This window comes from Tupaia chinensis, unplaced genomic scaffold (genome assembly GCF_000334495.1).
Source record: "Tupaia chinensis unplaced genomic scaffold, TupChi_1.0 Scaffold000063_1, whole genome shotgun sequence".
Lineage (NCBI taxonomy): Eukaryota > Metazoa > Chordata > Mammalia > Scandentia > Tupaiidae > Tupaia > Tupaia belangeri.
This window is the reverse complement of record NW_006159521.1, coordinates 7,384,690-7,407,114: the sequence shown is the minus strand read 5'-3', so window position 1 is coordinate 7,407,114 and position 22,425 is coordinate 7,384,690. Positions and strand designations below refer to the sequence as shown.

The 22,425-nt window shown below is 39.3% G+C and overlaps 1 protein-coding gene and 1 pseudogene across 1 annotated transcript in view; both read left to right on the top strand.

Moving 5' to 3' along the window:
* LOC102480056 (60S ribosomal protein L10-like) overlaps window positions 1-7,560 on the top strand; it is a 31,514-nt pseudogene extending 23,954 nt beyond the window's left edge.
* The window catches only part of RNF111 (ring finger protein 111), a 108,410-nt gene that overhangs the window by 24,497 nt on the left and 61,488 nt on the right, over window positions 1-22,425 (top strand). The window contains exon 2 of the mRNA XM_014593416.2: window positions 14,365-15,260. Within this exon, the coding sequence (XP_014448902.1) occupies window positions 14,384-15,260 (877 nt within the window). The 5' untranslated portion in view covers window positions 14,365-14,383. The remainder of the gene's footprint in view (window positions 1-14,364; window positions 15,261-22,425) is intronic.

The window sequence follows — 22,425 nt, the reverse complement described above, 5'->3', positions numbered from 1 at the left end:
TAAATTTTAAGGGCATATTAAAGCAGATATTTGTTCATATATTATAAAATTGTTAACCTTGTTTAAGTATTTATACTTTAGAAAAAGAATTCTTTAGTTCACTGAGTTCTAATATCCAAGGAAACTTTGAGGCTACTTAAAGTTCTGTTTTGGAAACTGGAGGTCTAAATAATAGAAATCTCCTAAGACTAGCTTATAAGATTGAAGCTTTGAAAGTTGGCAGATTGATTACTTGAAGTATCAAGAACAAAAATTGTGGAGGTTTGTTTTCCTTGCATATTACTTTTTGAACTCTTCTTTGTTCAGCTTACGGTTGAACTCTTTTTAGTTAACCCAGCAATAATTATACTTTTTTTCTCTTTTATTTTTGCCTGTGGGGTGCATATGCTCACGAGTGGTGTTGTAGTTAAGGTGGTGGACTCCGATATGGTCCACCATGGTTCAAATCCCAGAGCTGGCAGCTTGAAAATCACTCCAGGCACATGTGCGTGCATGTCCAGAATCCTGAGAAAAGAATGGAGGTGCAGGGATTGCGGCATGGCCATCCCACCTATAGGGTGATTTCTCTCTCTCTCTCTTTCTGGGGAGAGTGTGCACCATATGGCAAAAACCTTAAAAAAAGAAAAAAAAGAATCCAGTGCCTACTGTATGCCATTTAGATGTTTGAGTTGCTACAGATCAGGCAGTGTAAAGGACTGGCAAAATTTCTGCTTTCTTAGAACTTGCCTTCTAATGAAGAGAGTTTATTTAGTAATAGGCTAACAGATCATTTTAGTTAATGGCAAGGACTTTACAAAAACCACGATATGGGGGACCAGCAGTTAGCATAATGGCTATGTCACTGGATTCCCACATAGTTGACAGTGGTTCGCATCCCAGACCCGGTGGCTTAAAACTCACCCTGGGTGTGTGTGCATGCATACCCAAGATCCCGAGAGGAGAATGGAGGAGAAGGGATTGCGGCGTGGCCATCCCCCCTGGGGGGTGATTTCTCACTTTCTGTCTCTCTCTCTCTCTCTGTCTGGCAAGCGCATGCGCCCTATAGCAAAAACCTCTCCAAAAAAAAAAAAACAAGATATATTAAATGATGGTAAGGAGAGAATAGTTCTTTAAATGGAATAAGTATTAGTACAAGTCCTCTGAGAAGCAGACATTAAGAATAAGATTAAATGTGCAAGGATTTTTTTTTTTTTTTAGTGATGGTGGTGATAAGAGGTACATAAAATCTACAGTTTAACTGTATTTTTAAGTGTAAGTACATTCGCATTGTTGTGAATCCATCACTACCATACATCTCCAAGATTTTTATCTTTATCTAAAACTATTATTAAACACGAACTCCCCTTGTCACCTCCTCCCAACCCATCATACCTTCATCATACTTATTATATATGAATTTGACAACTCTATATACTTCATATAGATGGTATTATGCAATATTTGCCCTTTTGTGCCCTGCTTATTTCAGCATAAATCTTCACGGTATATCCATGTTACAGTATTTGTCAGAATTTCATGACCTTTTTTTCTTGGGGTGGGGGGGTTTGCGATAGGGCGCATGTGTTCGCCAGACAGACAGAGACAGAGAGACAGAAAGCGAGAAATCAGCCCCCCAGGGGGGATGGCCACGCCACAATCCCTTCTCCTCCATTCTCCTTTCGGGATCTTGGGCGCACACGCGCCGGGCGTGAGTTTAAGCCACCGAGTCCAAGATTCAAACCGCAGTCGACTACATGGGAGTCCAGTGACAAAACCATTAGGCTAACTGCTGGTCCCAGAATTTCGTGACTTTTTAAGAGTGAATACTATTCCACTGTAGTATGAATCACATTTTGTTAACCAGTTCATTCGTTGATGGACACCTGGCTTGCTTCCACTTTCTAGCTATTATAAATAAGCTGCTACAAGAATGGGATTGCGGGAACCAGCAGTTAGCGTAATGGCTGTGTCGCTGGACTCCCACGTAGTTGACCGCGGTTCGTGTCCTGGACCCGGTGGCTTAAAACTCACGCCGGGCGCGTGTGTGTGCGTGTCCAAGATCCCGAGAGGAGAATGGAGGAGAAGGGATTGCGGCGTGACCATCCCCCCTGGGGGGTGATTTCTCGCTTTCTGTCTCTATGTCTCTCTCTGTCTGTCTGGCGAGCGCACGCGCCCTATAGTGAAAAGCCTCTCTCTCAAAAAAAAAAAAAAAGAATGAGATTGTAAATACCTGTTCGGATCTCTGCTTTTATTTAATTTAGCTGTGTATCCAGAAATAAAATTGTTGGACTATATATAATCTATGTTTAATTATTTTAAGGAATTACCATAGTGTTTTACCCAGCAATAGTACTATTTTACAATCCTACCATCAATATACAAGGGTTCCAGTTTCTCCACATCTTAGTCAGCACTGATTTCTTTAGACTTTTTCTGGTAATAGCCGCTCTAATGGATGTAAAGTATCTTTTTCTTTTTTTTTTTTGCCTTTCCTTAATGATCAGTGATCTCATTAAGTATCTTGTCATGTATCTACTGGCCATTTTTATGTCCTCCTAGGAGAAGTGACTGTTGAGCCCCTTTGTCTAATTTTTTTTAAGTTTATTTATTTTGTGGACATGTGTGCGAGAGAAAGATGAGTGTAAGCACACCACCAATAGGTCTGGATGTTGTGATCTATCTCCAACATTTAACCAGTCCTGGGTCATGGGTATACATATGTCTGTTGTATTTAGGAATGTCTTTGGACTTGAACTGAGAACCTTCTCATGTGGGATTGTTTTGTGGCGCATGATGTCTTACCACCACACTTCATCTAGCCTCTTTTGCCTATTTTTAAATCTGTGGTTTTGTTGTCGATTACTAGGAGTTCTTTATATTTTTTGCATATCAATCCCTTATCAGATGAGTTATTTGCAAGTATTTTCTCTCATTTAGTTGGTTGCCTTTTTGGTCTGTTGATGGTGTTCTCTGATGCACAGTGTGCAAGAATTTTATAAGAGGAAATGCCTGTGAGAGAATGGGAAGGGTACCAGGGAATATAGTGGACTGTCATTCTGTGTTGTAAATCTGTTCCTGAATGAAGCCTGAGCAAGTTTTAATATAGTCATTATGAGTCCTAGAGCTAGTAAGCCATCAAAAGAGTCCTGTGTCTCCAAGGGACAGGACTAATTTAATATTTTTGCCACACTTAACCATTGGCCAGGACAATCAGTAGGCAGGGTGACCTCCAGTTGATACAGTGATAGATTTCAGAACATGGCAGCTGGGGTTTTTGATCAGTTCAGCCCCCCTGGTTAGAAGTCTGCAAGGCATATTCTCTTTACTGTCAAAGAGCAGTCAGAAAAGATTCTCCAGAGAGTTCACAGTTAAGCCAAGACCTAAATGGTGAGCAGAAGCTAGTAGTCTTTCCAAAATCTTTGCAAAAATCACTTTAGGCATAGGCAGTCCAAAAACCCTGAGGTGGAGAAGAAGCTCATCTGGTTGAAAGAACAGAAAGAAAACCAGTTTAGTTTGGCTACAGTCTAGAGACTAAAGAGGTGTAGTGGTAAGAGAGAGATAGAATGTGAGATTATAAAGTGTCCTGTAAGCTATGCTAAAGAGTTGGGATTTTATTTTTGAAACATTTGGATACCACTGGAGAATTTTGAGTAGGAATATTACAGGATCTGATTTATTCTTTTAGGGTACACCCAAGTAAAAGAATCAACTATTAGTAAAGATAAAAATACCAGTTAGATGGCTATTGCAGTTGTACTGACAAAAGATTATTGTAATTTGGGCTAGGGTGGTAGGATGAATGTTTCCTATCCAAAGGTTAGTAAAATTCTAGTGATTCCATTTTTTTGTTTGTTTGTTTTTTGTAGAGAGATTTTTGTTAGAGGGCATGTGTGCTCCCTGTAGACAGCAAGAAATCACACCCTCCCTGGGGGATGTTCATGCTGCAAATCCTTCTCCTCTATTCTCCTTTTGAGATTTTGGGCATGTATGCACATTCACTCTGCATGAGTTTTAAGCCACCAGGTCAGGGACTTGAACCATGTTCAACTATGTAGACTCCAGCGATGTAACTGTTATGCCATCTGCTGGTCCCGGTGGTTCAATGTTTGGTTATCTCTGAATTTTATGCTTAGATGCTGTTTTAATTGCTAGTTTTTAAAATTTGCTTCCTATCCTTGTATTTCTTTGTTGTTGTTGTTATTTTGCCTTCAGTTTTGGCCTCTTTCAATCCTAATTTTACTTTGTATTACCAGGTGATCTATCGAATGTACAACTATAGTGATATACTTTTCCAGTTTAAGATTTTTCAAGGTCAACCTTTTTTTTTTTTTTTTTTTTTTTATTGTGGTGAGGCCATCCACCCTGGGGGATGATTTCTCATTTTCCCTCTCACTGTCTGTTTCTGTCTCTCCCTCTGGTGAGTACACATGCCCTAAAGCAACCCCCCCAAATGACCATATTCAGGGTCATAAAGCACATTTTAGTAAGTTCTGAAAAATTAATATGATGTAAAATATGTCTTTTGAACACAGCTGCATCGTACCAGAAAGCAGTCAAGGGAAGATTATCAGAAATCCCAACATTTTTTTAGGTTAAAAAAAAATACATTTTAAAATAACCAGTATATTGAAAGAGAAATTACAAAGAAAATTCAAAAATAACTTGAACTAAATTACATTTAAATATATTACAAAACTGTCTGGATGGATCTTTTTTTTTTTTTTTCCGGAGAGGTTTTCACTATAGGGCGCGTGCGCTCGCCAGACAGACAGAGAGAGACAAAGAATAGAAAGCGAGAAATCACCCCCCGGGGGGATGGCCACGCCGCAATCCCTTCTCCTCCATTCTCCTCTCGGGATCTTGGGCACGCACGCACACGCGCCCAGCGTGAGTTTAAGCCACTGGGTCCGGGACTTGAACCGCAGTCGACTACATGGGAGTCCAGCGACATAGCCGTTACACTAGCTGCTGGTCCCAAGGTCAACCTGTTTTGAAAATAAATAAAAACATTTTGGAATGGTCTGCTTTTTCTGCTTTTCCTCTCCTATATGTCTTTCTCTTTTCCTCTTATATATACTTAAAATTTTGGGTTTCTTCTTTAAGTCTTCCCAGTCACTGTCTCTGCTTTCTAGGTTAAATATCTTCTGTGTCTCTTTCCTTTAGTGGCTTGTAATCTGTATTTGTTTCTCTCTTCAATCGATTAATTATTTGAGGGTTGGTACTATGGAGCTTTTGTGCTTTTGCTTTTAGAATGTTGGTATGCTGATAACTATCTTGTACAGTAGCTAATATGAGGGAACTTTAAAATGTAGAATAATGGAGTTAAAGTATCTGTTTATTTTGGTGCAAAGCTGTTTGAAATTCATTGCATGGTTTTTTCATAATACACATTTCTCATGAACATTTGAAGACTCCTCATATGCACTCTAGTTGACCTACTACAATGGTTAATTCAATAAGTACAGATTTTTTATATTCTGTGATTTTTATTCTGAAAGTTGATTTACACTATCCTTTTTTTTTTTTCCTGTGTTCACATAACATTATGTCTTCACTTCCCTTTTACTTCCCTTTTTAAGAACTATTGGTAAATTGTCTGTAATTATCTCATCTTGATTCCCATGGTCAACAAAGATCCAGATTACTTCTGGTAATAGCTGACAGTCCATTTTTTGAACTTTGTCACTTTACTGATCTGTTTTCACATTTTTATTTTAGATCTATCTGCCAATAAAAAAAGCCAAGTATAGGTCTTACAGTTTCACAAAAGTAATTATTTTTAAAAGGTTTTTGCTATTGGATATATGCATTTTCCAGAGAGAGGGTGAGAGGAGAGGGAAAGTCAGAAATCATCTCCCAGAGGGGATGGCCATGCCGTGATCCCTTCTCTTGAGAATTTGGGCACACACACAGATGCCTGTGGCGTGACTTTCAGGTTGCCAGGTCTGGGACTTGAACCATGGTCAGCCTTATGGGAGACCAGCACCTTAACCACCACAGTACCTGCCGGCCCCTCACAAAAGCATTAATAATGTGTAATCTCCTCCTTTCTACCTGGTAGAAGACTGTAAGTTATTTTCTAATAAGTTTATCAAGGCTCTTTTCCTTCTTTACATAATTGAGTATATTATTAGATTGAATGTTCCTTGCAGAAATCTCTCTCTAAGTAATTTAGGTTAGTGTGAGCACTTTGTTAATACTGCCAATAGTTCGTAATGATGCCTTTGGGGGACATATCTTTCTTGCTAATGAAATTTTGACTATTTTTGTAACAAAGCATATTGTTTGTACTGTATAGCTATGAGTAGTGATAGTTATAAGGCATTTAGGTAGTGGGAGAGAGAATTCTGTCAGTTGTTTTAATACTGGGACTTGATTAAATAAATGTCAGTAGAAGAGAATTAAAAATTTAATACAGGCTTGGGATGGCAGGTGGCATGACGGTTAAAGCACTGCACTACTACATGGCTGATCATGGTTTGAGTCTAGGACCTGGTAGCTTGCCTTCTTACTTTCCTTCTCTTTCTCTCTGTCTCAGTCTGGTCAAAAAAAAATTTTTTTTAAAGGATAAATAAGATAAATAATTACTTTAAAAAGTTTAATACAGAACCAGCAAGTATCATGGTGGTTAATGCGCTGGACCCCCACATGGCTGACTGCAGTTTGAGTCCCAGACTAGGCAGCTTGAAAAATCACAGTGTGGGGGGACATGTATGTGTGGGTACTCAAAGTCCCCAGAGGAAAATGGAGGAAAAGGGATTTGGGTGTGGCCATTCCCTCCTAAGGTTGATTTCTCACTTTCTCTCTGGAGAGCACACAGGCCCTATGGCAAAAACTGTGAAAGGAAAAAAAAAAACCCTAAGTAAGATATCTTGATACACAATTTATTTTCATTTAATTTAATGAAAAAAGATAGTGTTTTGCCCCTGGCATGCCACCTAAGATCATGGCATCAGCTATGGGCTGCCGCTCCACCTGTTGTTACCTGTATAGTAAGAACATGGTGTGCCGAGTCACACTTCTGCTGAGGTGTCCCAGATGCCAAGATCTACATCTTTTACCTGGGGCAGAAGAAGGCAAAAGTGGATCAGTTCCTACTCTGTATCCACGTGGTGTCAGATGAATATGAGAAGCTCTCATGTGAGGCCCTGGAGGCTGCCTGTATTTGTGCAGACAAGTATGTGGTGAAAAGCTGTGGCAAAGATTGCTTTCATATCTGAGTGTGGCTCCACCCTTTCCATGTCATAAGCATCAACAAGAGATTGTTCCATGCTGGGGCTGACAGGCTCCAGACAGGTATGAGGTATGCCTTTGGAAAGCTCCAGGACACGGTGGTCATTGGCTAGGTTATCATGCCCATCCATACCAAGCTGCAGAAGAAAGAGCTGTGATTGAGGCCCTCCCCAGGGCCAGGTTCAAGTTCCCTGGCTGCCAGAAGATCCATATATCTCAAGTGGGACTTTACCAGTTTAATGCTGATGAATTTGAAGACATAGTGGCTGAGCCATCCTCGAGGGGTGTGGTGTTATATACATCCCTAGTTGTGGTCCCTTAGACAAGTGGTAAGCCTTGCACTCATGAGAGCTTACTCATGCTGCCCCTTCCTTAATCATGTTTATCAATAAAATCCACTGCACACACAAAAAAAAGTTAGTGGAAATATTTCTAGTTCATTTTCTAATAACTTAAAACTTTCATAGAAAAATGCTAGATCATATGTGACTCTATCTTCTAGTCTTTTTCCTTCAGTCATATAAAATTAATAATCAAATTTTTATTTGAACTTGAAATAAGGGTTTATCATTGGTAGTGAAGGGTTGTACCAATAATAGTGTGTCACAGCTTATTTTATTTATTTTTTGGAGAGGTCTTTGCTACAGGGTGTGTGTGTGCACTCGCCAGAAAGACAGAGACAGAGAGACAGAAAGCAAGAAACCACCCCCCAGGGGGTATGGCCAAACCGTAATCCCTTCTCCATTCTCCTCTTGGGATCTTGGGCATGCACGCACACGCGCCCGGCCTGAGTTTAAGCCACCGGGTCTGGGACTTGAACTGCGGTTGACTACATGTGAGTCCAGTGATATAGCCATTATGCCATCTGCTGGTCCCGTGTGTCACAGTTTAAAAGTAGACTTCCTCTGGGGCTAGTAAGTGGCACAGTGGTTGAGATGCTAGACTCCACATGACTAACCACTGTGCGAGTTCTGGACCTGGTGGGTTGCTTTCTCCCTTTCTTTCTGTCTGGTGAGTGCACATGCCCTATAGCAAATTAAAAAACAACAATAATAAAGAAAATTAAATAAATAATTCTTTAAAATTTTAATTTTTAAAAAAGTAGAGTTCCTCAAAGTTGTATGGGTAATCTTAATGAGTTTTCCCCTTATATTTTCACATAAACTTGTTTATAATGGAAATTGCCAAATCCCAACTATAATTTTTAATTTTCAAAGTTAGCTTTTTTTTTTAGAAATAATTTTCATAGTGCAAGATTTACTAATAGTGAATTTTGCACTGTTATCAGGAGTAAGTAATGTGTTGTCATCATGGCATAGCAATAAAATGATTGGGTCAGATCAGAACAAAAATTAAGTGGTCTTACAGTTAATAGCACTGAAACAGTGTATAGCAACAAAACCAGTGCTCAAGGAGCTAGATATATCTTACACATGCTTGCTACCTTTGTAAGATATCTCAATTTTTATAAAGATAAGACTAAATTATGATTTTATCAAATAACAGGTAGAACATTATGTTAATCCTTTGTATTATTTTTGCTGCTTTTTTAGTTTAAAAATATGGTATTGGTATTTATTTTCATGAATTTAGTCTTCTCCTTTTCCTCAGTTCAAAATAAGTTTGACAGTCAGCAGGCTTTATGGTCAGCAGGTTGTATGATGGCTTTATGGTCAGCAGGTTGTAAGGTGCCAGATCCCACATGACCAAGACTGTGGCTTGTGTCCTGGACTCAGCCTGGAAACATGCTGGGCATGTGTGTGTGCCCAAAATCCTGAGAGGAGACTGGAGGAGAAGAAATTGTGATGTGGCTATCCCCACTGTGATTCTTTTTTATTGTTGTTATAAGGCATGTGTATTTGCCAGAGAGAGGTAGGGAATGTGAGAAATCACTCACCAGGGGGATGACAGTACCATAGTTCCTTCTCCGTTCTTTCGGAATTTTGGGTATGCCTTGTGTATTTTTCAAACCACTGGGTCTGGGACTTGAACTCTACAGAGTTGACCGTGTGGGATTCAACACCTTAACCACCTTGCCATCTGCTGGCTCTCTCTCTCCAGTGAGCTCATGCTACAGGGGAAAAAAATACATGAATTTGTACTACAATACTTTGGTGGGAAGCTCTTAGTTAATAGGGGATGACAATTTTGCATTTAATGACAGCATAATATGATAACTCAGAGAAGAGTTACTCGTATACAAACACACACCATACCATACATTAAACCACCATTTCTCCTTACTACCCTTCCGTTTTACCTCATTGGGCCAGAACAAGTTGATCAAATACCAGCAAATTAAATCATAGAGTGTTCTTTGTTTTGACTTTGGACAGAAAATGATGGAAAAGAAAAATTTCTTTGTAAATTCATTTATAGACTCATCTTCACAGAACTTTCTTTCTGGCTGATTTCCATTACCAAATTCCAGAGAGTGACTCGGTAGTTAAGGATTGGGAGTCTAATATGTGTATTTTTTTTTTCCTTCAGCAAATACAGACCATCTCTTTAGAGAGCTAATGACATAGCTCCTGGGAGACAAATTGTGGAAGATTCTCCAAATCTTTTCAAAAGGCATTATGGCTCTTGTTGCTGATAGGGCCACAATTATCTGATGTCCAGAAATCTTTGTATTTCCCTGTTGACTTTGGTAACCAGCTTTACTGACATCTCATTTCAGTAGTTTTTAGTATACTAACAGTTGAACAGCCATCATGACAATCAGTTTTTGAACTTTTTAATTTTACTAGAAGGAAACTATACTTTTTGGCCATCACACCCTAACCCTCTTTTCATCTCCAGTCCTAGGCAACCACTACTATAATTTCTATCTCTATATACTATCTGTTCTGGACATTTTATTTTATTTTATGTTGGAGAGGTTTTTGCTATAGGGCATGTGTGTTCACCAGAAAGCCAGAGAGAGACAGCGTGATAGAAAGCGAAAAATCGCCCCCCAGGGGGGATGGCCACACTGCAACCCCTTCTCCTCCATTCTTGTCTTGGGATCTGGGGCAAACACGCACCTGGTGTGAGTTTAAGCCACTGGATCTGGGACTCAAATCACGGCCGACTATGCGGGAGTTCAGTGACATAGCCATTACACCAACTGCTGGTCCCTGGACATTTTATATAAAAGGAATCTTAATGCTATGTCGTCCTTTCTGATTTCCTTCTTTCACTTACCTTAACATTCATCTGTGTTGTAGCTTGAATCAGTCAGTACTTCATTTCTGTTGATTACTGATGATCTATTGTATGGATTTACTAATTTATCAGTTGATGGACATTCATGTTTCCACTTTTGGGATATAACTAATGTTGCTTTGTATATTTTTTTTTCATGGAGATGTATCTTTTAATTTATTTCAGATAGATAGAGAGCTAGGAGTGGAATTAGTGGTGATGTGGTAATACTGTGTTAAGTCTTTTGAAGAACTGCCATATTACTTTCCATAGTCACCAGACCATTTTACATTCTTTTTTTTAAGAATTATTTTATTTAATTTTATTCATTGTCATTATTTATTTTATTTTATTTGACCAGAGACAGAGACAGAGAGAGAGAGAGAGAGAGAGAGAGAGAAGGAAAGTAAGAAAGCAAGCCACCAGGTCCAAGACTTGAACCATGGTTAGCCATGTGGGAGTCTAGACGCCTTAACCACCACCACTTGCTGGCCCCCCATTTTACATTCTTACCAGCAGTATATGAGGGTTCTAATTCCTTCCTTCCTTCCTTCCTTTATCTTTTTAACTTTCTTTCTTTATTTTAATTTGACCAGAGAAGGACAGTGTGAGAGAGAGATGGAAAGTGAGAAAGCAAGCAGTTGGCCATGTGGGAGTCCAGTGCCCTTAACCACCATGCCACTTGTCTGCCCCTTACTACTTTTTAAAAATATTTCCATTTAATTTTATTTATTATTATTTGACAAGAGAGTGAGAAAGCAAGCCGCCAGGTGTGGGACTTGATGGCCATGTGGGAGGGAATTCAGTGCCCTTAAACACTAGGCCACCTAACAGCCCCAATTTCTTTCTTTTTAAACGTTTATTTGTTCCATGAGAGAAGGGGAAGGGGATGGGGATGGGGCATTACTCGTAATATGATCTCATGCTACAATCCTGTCTCTAGCTTCAGCCAGCCAGTATCATGGGCATTCACATATATGTGGTGCCTTGCAGATACAGGGAAACCTCAAGACACAAACCTATCACCTTTCTATGTGACCTCAGAATTGCAGTTTTGGTTACTTCTAGACTACTGTGGGTGACCTCTTCATAGCTTCCCCAATGCTTATTATTTTCTGTATTTTTTTTTATAGCCATCCTAGAGGGCCCCCCTTAATTCTTTAAATCACACTTGCCTGTGCCTTATCATTGTGACTTGTGTTTCTTGCCTTTAATTATGGTGGTTCTTGTCTGTCTCCTGTAATTTGCTCAATGCTATACCCATGTACATGTTCACTCATCTTTGTGTTAAATTTCTGCTGAACTCCAGACAGGGCTTGATGGCTGGTCTAGGGTCCAGGAATGCTTGTCAGTGTAAATAAAAATAATGGAAGATAGAGGTTTTTCTAGCTATCCATAGAAGTAGGTCATTCCATTTTTTAACATTACAGTCAATATATTGGCTTGTTGGGAAAGTCACAAAGTATTTTTTTTCTATGCAAAAACGAGTCATGACTTTTCTGACAAACACATAGTTACACTGTATGCTAAAATAAAGTGGGAGGCCTGCGGAATGGTAACTCAATTGTAGAGAAGGGGAAAAAAATTGATATTGAATATCTATGTTCTTTTTAGGAAGTGGTTTAAAATGTATGTTAAAGGGGAAATAAAGGCAAAACAGATCTATTGTATTAGAAGTTAGAATAGTCCTGGGACCAGCAGTTAGCGTAATGGCTATGTCGCTGAACTCCCACATAGTCAACCACGTTTTGAGTCCCGGACCCGGTGACTTAAACTCATGCCAGGCGTGTGTGCGTGCATGCCCAAGATCCCGAGAGGAGAGTGGAGAAGGGATTGCGGCGTGGCCATCCCCCTGCGGGGGGTGATTTCTCGCTTTCTGTCTCTCTGTTTCTCTGTCTTTCTGGCGAGTGCATCAGCCCTATAGCAAAAACCTCTAAAAAAAAAAAAGTTAGAATAGTCTTTATAGCTCTTGGTAGGTGGTAGTTTTGGGAAGAGGATTTCTGGGGTACTGGTTATGGTTTTCCTGTTCTTTTTCTTTATTATTTCTCATTTTTTTGGAGAGGTTTTTGCCTTAGAGTGTATGTGATTGCTGGAGAGAGAGACAGAGACAATGAGAGGGTAATTTGATGGGACCAGCAGATAGTGTAATGGTTATGTCACTGGACTCCCACATGGCCAACTGTGATGAGAGTCCCGGACCTGAAGGCTTGAAACTCAAGCCAGGCACATGTACATGGGTGGCCAAGATCCCAGGAGGAGAACAGAGGAGAAGGGATTGCAATGTGGCCATCCCCCTGGGGGATGATTTCTCGCTTTCTGTCTCTCTGTCTTAGTCTCTCCAGCAAGAACACATGCCCAGTAGCAAAAATCTCTCAAAAAAAATAAAAGGAAAGAAAAGAAAGTGAGAAGTCACCCCTCAGAGGAGTGGCCAAGTCACAGTTCTTACTCTATTCCTCTTCCAGGATCTTGGGCATGCACACACATGTTCCTGGTGTAAGTTTCAAGCCACCAGGTCCAGGACTCGAACTTTGGTTGGCCATGTGGGAGTCCAGTGATATAACCACTACAGCCCATCTGCTGACCCAGGTTATGGTTGTTTCTTGATCTGTATGCTAGCTACAGAGATGTGTTCACTTTATGCGAGTTCAGCAAGCCATAAATGTAGAATCTGTGTGTATGATATATCTAATAAGACCTTTAGTTAAAAGAAGTTAACATTCTTTAGATAATTCATATTGTGTACCCATAAAGCTCTTCATTTGTCACATTAATTGCCTTTCCAAAGACAATGTTCTATTTTGAGTCATATTTACTACTTATACATTATCTCCATTTTCATATGCATACTGAATTGATGTAGATGCTTTAAGTTCAAGTCCCCTTGTTCAGCAGCACATAATTTCAGAGGGCGAATGATTCACACACTCGTAGATTAACTGTAGGGAGTTTGGTTTTATGTTCTGTTGGGCTGCTTATTTAACTGAACAATCTTAAAAGTTACTCAGTTTGGTTCTAGTCTTTCTGTGTCTGTTGGGTCATCAGGAAAATCATGACAAATTTTTGCGTAGAAAATCAGAAAAATATGTCATGATTCCCAACGACCTAATGTGTGATAAAACAGAAATGGGTTAGTTGTGTCTAGTGTGTCTTAGGAGAATACAGATTCTCATTAGAGCACAAATTATGTAGTATGAAGCAAAGAAGCATAAGAAAGAGAAGCTGTATTCTTATTAGTTTATTAATTTATAATCATTTACTGTAGCAATCTAACTATACAGAAAATATTTAATAATTACTACTTTAAGATGTAATTCCAGGAGAAAACTGACCAATTGGTCTTCTGAATTCTAATCTTTTTGTCTATTTTTACTACACATTTAAGAGAAGCTGATTTTTTTTTTTAGAGGCTTTTTTTACAGGGTGCGTGCGCTTGCCAGAAAGACAGAGACAAAAAGCAAGAAATCCCACCCCCCAGGGGGCATGGCCATACCACAATCCCTTCTCCATTCTCCTCTCAGGATCTTGGGCATGCATACATACACACCCGGCGTGAGTTTAAGCCACCAGGTCTGGGAACCGCGTTCGGCTACGTGGGAGTCCAGCAACCATTACGCTAACTGCTGGTCCCCAGGAGAAGCTGATTTTGACTAATGTGTTATACTGCTAAAGGTAGAATCACATAAACTCATACCAGTTTTTGGTTTATAGAAGTTTTCAAGTAGGCTTTTGTTCTGTGATTTTTTTTTTAAACTTGTATTTCTAAAAACTGGGTACATGAAAAGAAGTATTACAGGAAAAAATGTTTTGTAAGAACAGTAAAATGACTCATTACAGCCACTTTGTATCGTGATGAGAGAAAGACAACTTGTCCTATTTCAAGGGAGGTTCTTAGTGGAATTTGAGACTTCTTAAATAGTGTAATAAAATGCACTAAAAATGTTTTTAATGTCTACTTGTGTCTTCTAGGCCTTTCTTAGAGTTTCCCATGTCTCAATGGACTCCTGAATATAACGAGCTCTATACCTTAAAAGTGGCTATGAAGAGTGAGATTTCTTCTGATGCGCCAAAGACACAGGAGAGTCTGAAAGGGATCCTTTTGCATCCAGAGCCCATTGGGGCAGCCAAAAGTTTTCCCACAGGAGTTGAAATGATTAATAGTAAAGTGGGGAATGAATTCTCTCACTTGTGTGATGATTCTCAAAAACAAGAGAAGGACATGAATGGAAACCAACAAGAAAAAGAAAAGAGTGTTGTGAGGAAAAAACGCAAAAGCCAGCAGGCTGGCCCTTCGTATGTGCAGAGTTGTGTTAAAGAGAACCAGGGAATATTAGGAGTAAGGCAGCACCTAGAAACACCAAGTGATGAAGATAATGATTCCTCCTTTAGTGATTGTCTTTCTTCTCCATCGTCTAGTCTGCATTTTGGAGATTCTGATACTGTGACTTCTGATGAGGATAAAGAAGTCTCTGTAAGACATTCCCAAAATATATTGAGTGCTAAAACTAGAAGCCATAGTGCACGGTCCCAAAAATGGCCTCGGACTGAGACAGAATCTGTATCGGGATTGTTAATGAAAAGACCCTGTTTTCATAGCAGTTCATTAAGGAGACTTCCATGCAGAAAGAGATTTGTAAAAAACAGTTCCTCACAGAGGACACAGAAACAAAAAGAGAGGATATTAATGCAGAGGAAAAAACGAGAAGTGTTAGCCCGAAGAAAATATGCATTGCTACCCAGTTCTAGTAGTTCCAGTGAGAACGACCTCAGCAGTGAATCCTCTTCCAGCTCATCTACTGAAGGGGAAGAAGATTTGTTTGTTTCTGCCAGTGAAAACCACCAAAACAATCCAGCTGTTCCCTCAGGTACAAATGGTTCCTTAAGTTGAGTAAACCATGGAAGCTATTGCATTATATTTGTGCTTATTTTGTTTCTCTCAATGATGTCATTTAGGAGGATTATTAGGCTCTCTTAAATTTTATTTTAAGCCATATAAATAAATTATCAAGTGTAGTGTTAGCTCGTGACTCCAATTATAGCATAAAAATGTAAAAATGAAAGTCAGAATTTGTTTTCTGGGAATAGTCATTTATGTAATTTTATACATAATTACATTGTATTTTATATGAATTATTAATTTATGGTACACAGTTTTTTTTTAACCTGTAGTGCTTCTTTACTATGTTTAACTTTAAATACTTTTTAAGATACCTATTTGATGGATTTTTTTTCTATATTCAAACATACTAAGAACAATTATAACTATTCAAAAGACTACTCAATTTTACTTTCCTTTAAGGATTCTATTTCGTTGTTCACTGTTTTCTTGTCATGTTCTTTATAGTTGAAAAACAATTTCTAGCACGTGAATGGTAACTTTTATTCTATGACTAGGACCCCATAACCTCTTCGGTGTTCAGTAGAGCATAGGATTGATTGTCAGTTAAAATTGAATTGATAGAGCATTAGTACTCATGCTTTCTCTCACGTGTACGTGTGCTCTCTCTCTGTTATCTCCCCCTATCCCCCAGACTTAGACACAGAGTAAATAATACATATTTAAGTAGAATAAATTTATGTGCAGATGATTGGGTTGTTGGAAAAATCATTGCACATTTTTGCATAGAAAGATACCTCATGACCGTTCTGATAACCCAATATATTTTTTATGTATATAAGCTATCCTAATATAATATATCACTTTTTCAGTTATAAGTTAAAGGAAGTTATTTAAGTGAGCATTGAAGAGAACATGCACTCACCATAGAGCAAGAGAGAGAAAGCACCCCCTAATGGGGCTTGGTCATACTGCAGTCCCTTCTCCCAGCTCTTTGTGCGCAGGACTTTGCTTCACTACAGGGCTGACTTTCTGACTCCCAAATTCAGTATGTGTGTGTGTGTCATGATAGGATCTAAAAGTCTCAACCTTTAATAGGATTTATCTACTAAGCGGAAATATTGTTAGACTCTCAGAAAAGTCATGATGTATTTTTTTTATCTTTCTATGCAAAACGCATAGCCCTTTCTACTAGACCACCTAAGATGAGTTTTTTTTTTTTTTTGTAAGGTTTTTACCATAGGGCAAGTGCATCCACCAGAGAGAGAGACAGACAGACAGACAGACAGAAAGTGAGAAATCACCTCCCAGGGGATATAGAAATGCCACAATCCATTCTCCATTCTCCTCCTGGGAGTTTGGGCACACACATAAGTGAGCCTGACGTGATTTTTCAACCTGTCATATCTGGAACTTGAACCGTGGTCAACTGTGTAGGAGTCTAATACTTTAAACACTGCTATCTGCTGGCTCCATGAGTTAAATAGTTTGAGTATTTTGCACTGTGTAACGAACAGCAGTTTATTTCCCAGATTTCTGGGAAACATTGGCCTCTTGTTGTACTGTTGTATTACCTGACTTTTAAATTTATTAAGGCTTTCTAAAAATCCATGTGTAGAAAGCCAAAATGATATATCCCTTGGATTTTTAGTAAGTTTGTTGGACATTTCATTTATTCCCAGTTGCCAATGAGCTTAGAATTTATACATTGCTTTGTTCTTTTTAATATTTGTGAAGAACTTAAGATATTTTAAAGTAGCCTAACAGGGGACCAGCAGATGGTGTAATGGTTACATGGGTGGACTCCCACATTGTTGACCATGGTTTGAGTCCCAGACTGGCCGTTTAAACTCATGGCAGGCACGTGTGCGTGCATGCCCAAGATTCTGAAAGGAGAATGGAGAAGAAGGGATTGTGGTGTAGCCATTCCCCTGGGAGGTGATTTCTTGCTTTCTGTCTCTTTCTGTCTTTCCAGTGAGCACACGCGCCCTATTGCAAATAATTTCTATTAACAAACAAACAAAAACAATGGAAGCTAGGTAGATGTTAATTGTAGTGACTATATTTCTGTGATCTATTTCATGAACCTTTTCTAAAGTGTTAGTGAACTTTTTCCTGTATACTACTAGTCTTGGGTTTTCTGATTAATTGCAGATTTGAGAATTTCTCTTTAATTTATTAATTTTTAAATTAACATGTATTAATAGATTATATCTTCTACATTTCAAAGGAAATGTAAATAATGCTCCCAAGTAAGAGAACCTAAATACGTCCCATTTTCCCTCTGAGGGGAAATAATGTTTTTGCTACCTTGAAGTACCAACTTTTGAGCTGTTGTTAAGATAGACAGATACCTCATTATTAAATTATTAATTTATGAGCCTTAATGTAATTGTAAGGTGGTTAAGTCAACTAGAACCCACATGGATGACTACATGGTTTGAGTCCCAGAACTGGCAGCTTGAAAAACACATTCAGAAAGGATTTTATAGGTTTTTTTTTTATACATTTATTTATTTAAATTATTTTTAAATTTTATTTATTCATTCATTTATTATTTTAATTTGACCGGGGGGGGGAGAGAGAGAGAAAGTGGGGAAGCAAGTAACCAGGTCTGGGACTCAAACTCTGGTCAGCCATGTGGGAGTGTCCAGCGCCTTAACTACCATGCCACCTGCTGGTCCTGGATTTTATAGTTTTTTTTTTTTTTTAAATAAAGACAACTGTATTAAGGTATAATTAACATAAAATTCATTTGTTTTAAGTGTACAATTAAAGTATTTTAGTACTTTTGTATCCATCACCATAAAAACCTATTTATTTTAGTGCTATTGTAATAGCAAGTCTTCAAACTATTCAGCAATAAGAGTTAGTTGAACAAACTATGTTGTTATACATCTAGAATGTTTCTTTCAATCCCAGAAGACCCCTAGAATGTTTCTATAAATCCCAAAAGACCTCTCCTACTTTTGGGACCAGCAGTTAGCGTAATAGCTATGTCACTGGACTCTCATGTAGTCGACTGCAGTTCAAGTCCCAGATCCGGTGGCTTAAACTCATGCTGGGCGCATGTGCATTTGAGGCCCAGATACCAAGAGGAGGAGAAGGGATTGCGGTGTGGCCATCCCCCCAGGGGGGTGATTTCTCCCTTTCTGTCTCTCTTTCTCTCCCTTTCTGGTGAGCGCACACACCCTATAGCAAATACCTCTCAAAAAAAAAAAAAGACGCCTCCTACTTTTTTTTTTTTACTGTAAATCCGTTTCTCCCCTCAGTCCCATGTAACCTCTAATGTTCTTTGCCTATAGATTTGGCTATTCTAGACATTTTATGTAAATAAAATCATAGATTATCTGGTCTTTTATTTCTAACTTTTTCCTTTTTTGGGGGAGAGGTTTTTGCTGTAGGGCACATGCACTGTTCAGAAAGACAGAGAGAGACAGAGACAGGAAGCGAGAAATTACTCCCCAGGGGATTGGCCACGCCACAATCCCTTCTCCTCCATTCTCCTCATGAGATCTTGGGCACGCACACACATGCACCCAGCATGAGTTTAAGCCACTGGGTCCGGGACTTGAACCATGGTTGACTACATGAGTCCAGTAACATAGCCATTATGCCAACTTCTGGCCTCTGTGTAACTCTTTTCACTTAACATAATTTTTTGAAGTTCATGAATATCAGAGCAGGCACCAGTAATCAGATTTTATTCATTTGATTATTTCCCATGTAGTAGTCTATTGTATGGATATATTACATTTCATTTATCCATTCAAATTGATGGACATTTCTATTGTTTCCAGTACTTCGCTATTGTAAACATGCTACAGTAAACAGGTACACATCTTTGTATATGTTTATGTTTTTTATTTTTGTTGCATAGATAACCCAAGAGAAGTATCCTAAAGTAGAATTAAAGCTGCTGTAACTTCTAATTGTGACAATGGAATGTAGGCAGTAGCAAAAGTATCTGGTAACAGCAAGATGCTTTGGTAGTAATTGGTACCACATATCGAGTAGTTACGGAACTATGGTGTAATTTATGTAAAGAATATGAATGTTGGAGTTGGAATTAGGTTTGGATTCCCAGCGTTGCTTGCTGTTTGCTTGGCGAATGATTTAAACTTCAGTTTTTGATGGGCTAGCCACACAGAATATTGTACATGGCACAAAGTATGTGAGCTCACATATTTGCAGTTATTCTTATTAACATCATAATTATTATTACCCATACTTAAAGCACAGACGGATAAGATAATCAGTAATGACAGTGGCTCTCATTATGTATAGCTACTGTCAGGAGAATCTTGGGTATCTTATCAAGGAATAGAAATGAATTTTAAAGAGTTCATGAAAAATTCTGTTAAGAGACATCATTGTTTTTATCACTGTTGTTAACACGATCCACATTCTTTTTAAGTATTCCAGAGAAATAACTATCAATGTTATTTTTTTCATGGTGTTTTAAAAGGTATAACTAACCTTTAAAAAACAGTCATAAGAAAATCTATAGACCTACCACTTTGCCTTAGGTATATTGAGATTTTTTTTTTTTTTTTTGAGAGGTTTTTCACTATAGGGCGCATGCGCTCGCCAGGAAGACAGAGAGAGACAGAGACATAGAAAGCGAGAAATCACCCCCCTCTCCGGGGGGGGGATGGCCATGCCGCAATCCCTTCTCCTCCATTCTCCTCTTGGGATCTTGGGCATGCACGCACACGCGCCTGGCGTGAGTTTAAGCCGCCGGGTCCGGGGCTTGAACCATGTTCGACTACATGGGAGTCCAGCGACACAGCCATAACGCTAACTGCTGGTTCCTATTTTTTGTATTTTTAAAATGTCTTGCCAGGAGTGTGCATGTGGAAGGAAGAGAAGTGAGCATGTGAGTGCAATCTCCGTCCACCTCCCTCATGTGACATAGTCATGCTGTGGTCCTTTTCCTCCATTTCTCCATCTCAGCAGGATGTGACATATGCACACACACACACATACACAGTATGTTTTTCATACCTCCAAGGCTGGGATTCAAACAGTGGTTGGCTATGTGGGATCTGACTCTTTATACACTTCTGTGGGGACTAGCGTTTCTAATCCTTTAATATTTCTAAATGTACAATATGAAAATAAAATTGCTCCAATAGAAAGTGACCTACTCAGGGCTGGCAAAGACTCCAACATGGCCAATCATAAGGTTTGAGTCCTGGTCCCAGTGGCTTGAAAACATGCTGGTCATGTGTGAATGCATTGCCCAAAATCTCAAGAAGAGACTGAAGGAGAAGGGATTGGTGCTAGGCCATCCTCTCTGAGGGAGTTATTTCTCGCTTTCCCTCTCTCTTTCTCTCTCTGGCAAATGCATACACCTACGGCAAAAACAAAACAAAAAAAGCACCTACTTTCCTGATTTTTACAAAAACTGTACTAAACTTAGTTTCATAATTCTAAAAGTTTTTTCTTTTGTTTGTTTTAAATAATCGTATTCTAGGGACCAGCTGGTGGTGTAAGTAGTTAAGGCTTTGGACTCCCACATGTTTGATTGTGGTTTCAGTCCCAAACCTGGCAGCTTGAGGCAACGTCGGGCTTGTGTGCATGAGTGCCTGAAATCCTGAGGAAAATGGAGGACAAAGGATTGTGGCCTGGTCATTTCCCCACTGCCCCTGGGGTGTGATTTCTCGCTTTCTGTCTGTCTCTTTGGCAAGCACATACACCATATAGCAAAAATTTTTGTCATTTTAGAGAAATCAGTAGACTATGTGGATACCAAAATCTTGCCTATTGTCGTTGTGTTTTTGTCATATAATTTATATGTATAATATTCAAGTTATACTTGTAAAGATCCGTTTTTAGAAAAAGAGTGATATTTAAGTACTGGGCTAAGACTGCTGAAGTGAGCTATTTATATAACCTTTAGTTATATACTCTCTATATTCATACAAAATTATGCATTAGCAAAATTAGCTTTGTATCATTTATTGTGGGGGCCTCAGAACATTACATTATATTTGATTTCGTGTAGCTATGTAAAAGGTGTTTGATAACGTTAGGTTATTTTTTACAGGCTTTTTAACTTTTTATTTCATTGCCTTTTGTATGCTAAAGGGTGTGTGTATGTGCATGAGAGAAAAAAGGTGGAAAGAGAAAGTACCCGCAATGGGTGGTCATGATGAATCGTTTTTCCTCCTGTTCTTTACCCCATCAGGATACTGGCATGTGCTCACATTCCTGGAATGAACCTGGCAGGGATGGGGCTCAAACCCAGTTGGTGATGTAGGGTCCAGCTTTCTCTGAGCACCCCCCCCACACACACACACACACACACACTTTATTAAAGTGGCTTTTACACTTTTGGGGGGCGGTGTGAGGGGAGTGAGAAATCATTCTCCATGGGGGATGGCCACGCCACAGTCCCTTCTCCATTCTCCTCCTGGGATCTTGGGCATGCACACACACCTAATTTGATTTTCAAGCTGCTGTGTCTGAGACTAGAACCACGGTTGGCTGTGTGGGAGTCCAACGATGTAATTGCTATGCCCATCTGCTGGTCCCCTCTCTGAGCAGCTCTTAACTACTACTCTACAGGGCCAGCCCTAAATAAAGTAAACTAAGCACTTTGAACCAAGTCTAATTTAATATGTAGCCATCCTCTGAATAAGGAAGCTCTTTCCAAACTTAAAATAATTTAGAAAAAAACACATTCAGGGGCCAGCAGGTGGCCTAGTGGTTAAGGGGCTGAACTCCCACGTGGCTGATTACGTTTCAAGTCCAAGACCGGCAGCTTGAAAATCATGCCAGGTGCATGTGCATGAGTGACCAAAATCCTGAGAGAAGAGTGGAGGAGAAGGGATTGCAGCGTGGCCATTTCCCTGGTGAGCGATTTCTTGCTTTCTGTCTTTCTCCGGCAAGTTTGTGTTCCTTATAGCAAAATTTCTCAAAAAGAAAAAAAAAGGACCCTCAAATATAACATAAACTGAAAAGCAATGGTATGCTTTTAAAAGAATATATTGGGACCAGCAGATAGCATAATGGCTACGTCGCTGGACTCCCATATAGTTGACTGCAGTTTGAGTCCTGCATCTGGTGGCTTAAACTCACACCATGTGCGTGTGTGCCCAAGATCCTGAGAGGAGAATGGAGGAGTAGGGATTGCGGAGTAGCCATTCCCCCTGGGGGGGGGGGGGATTTTTCACTTTCTGCTTTTC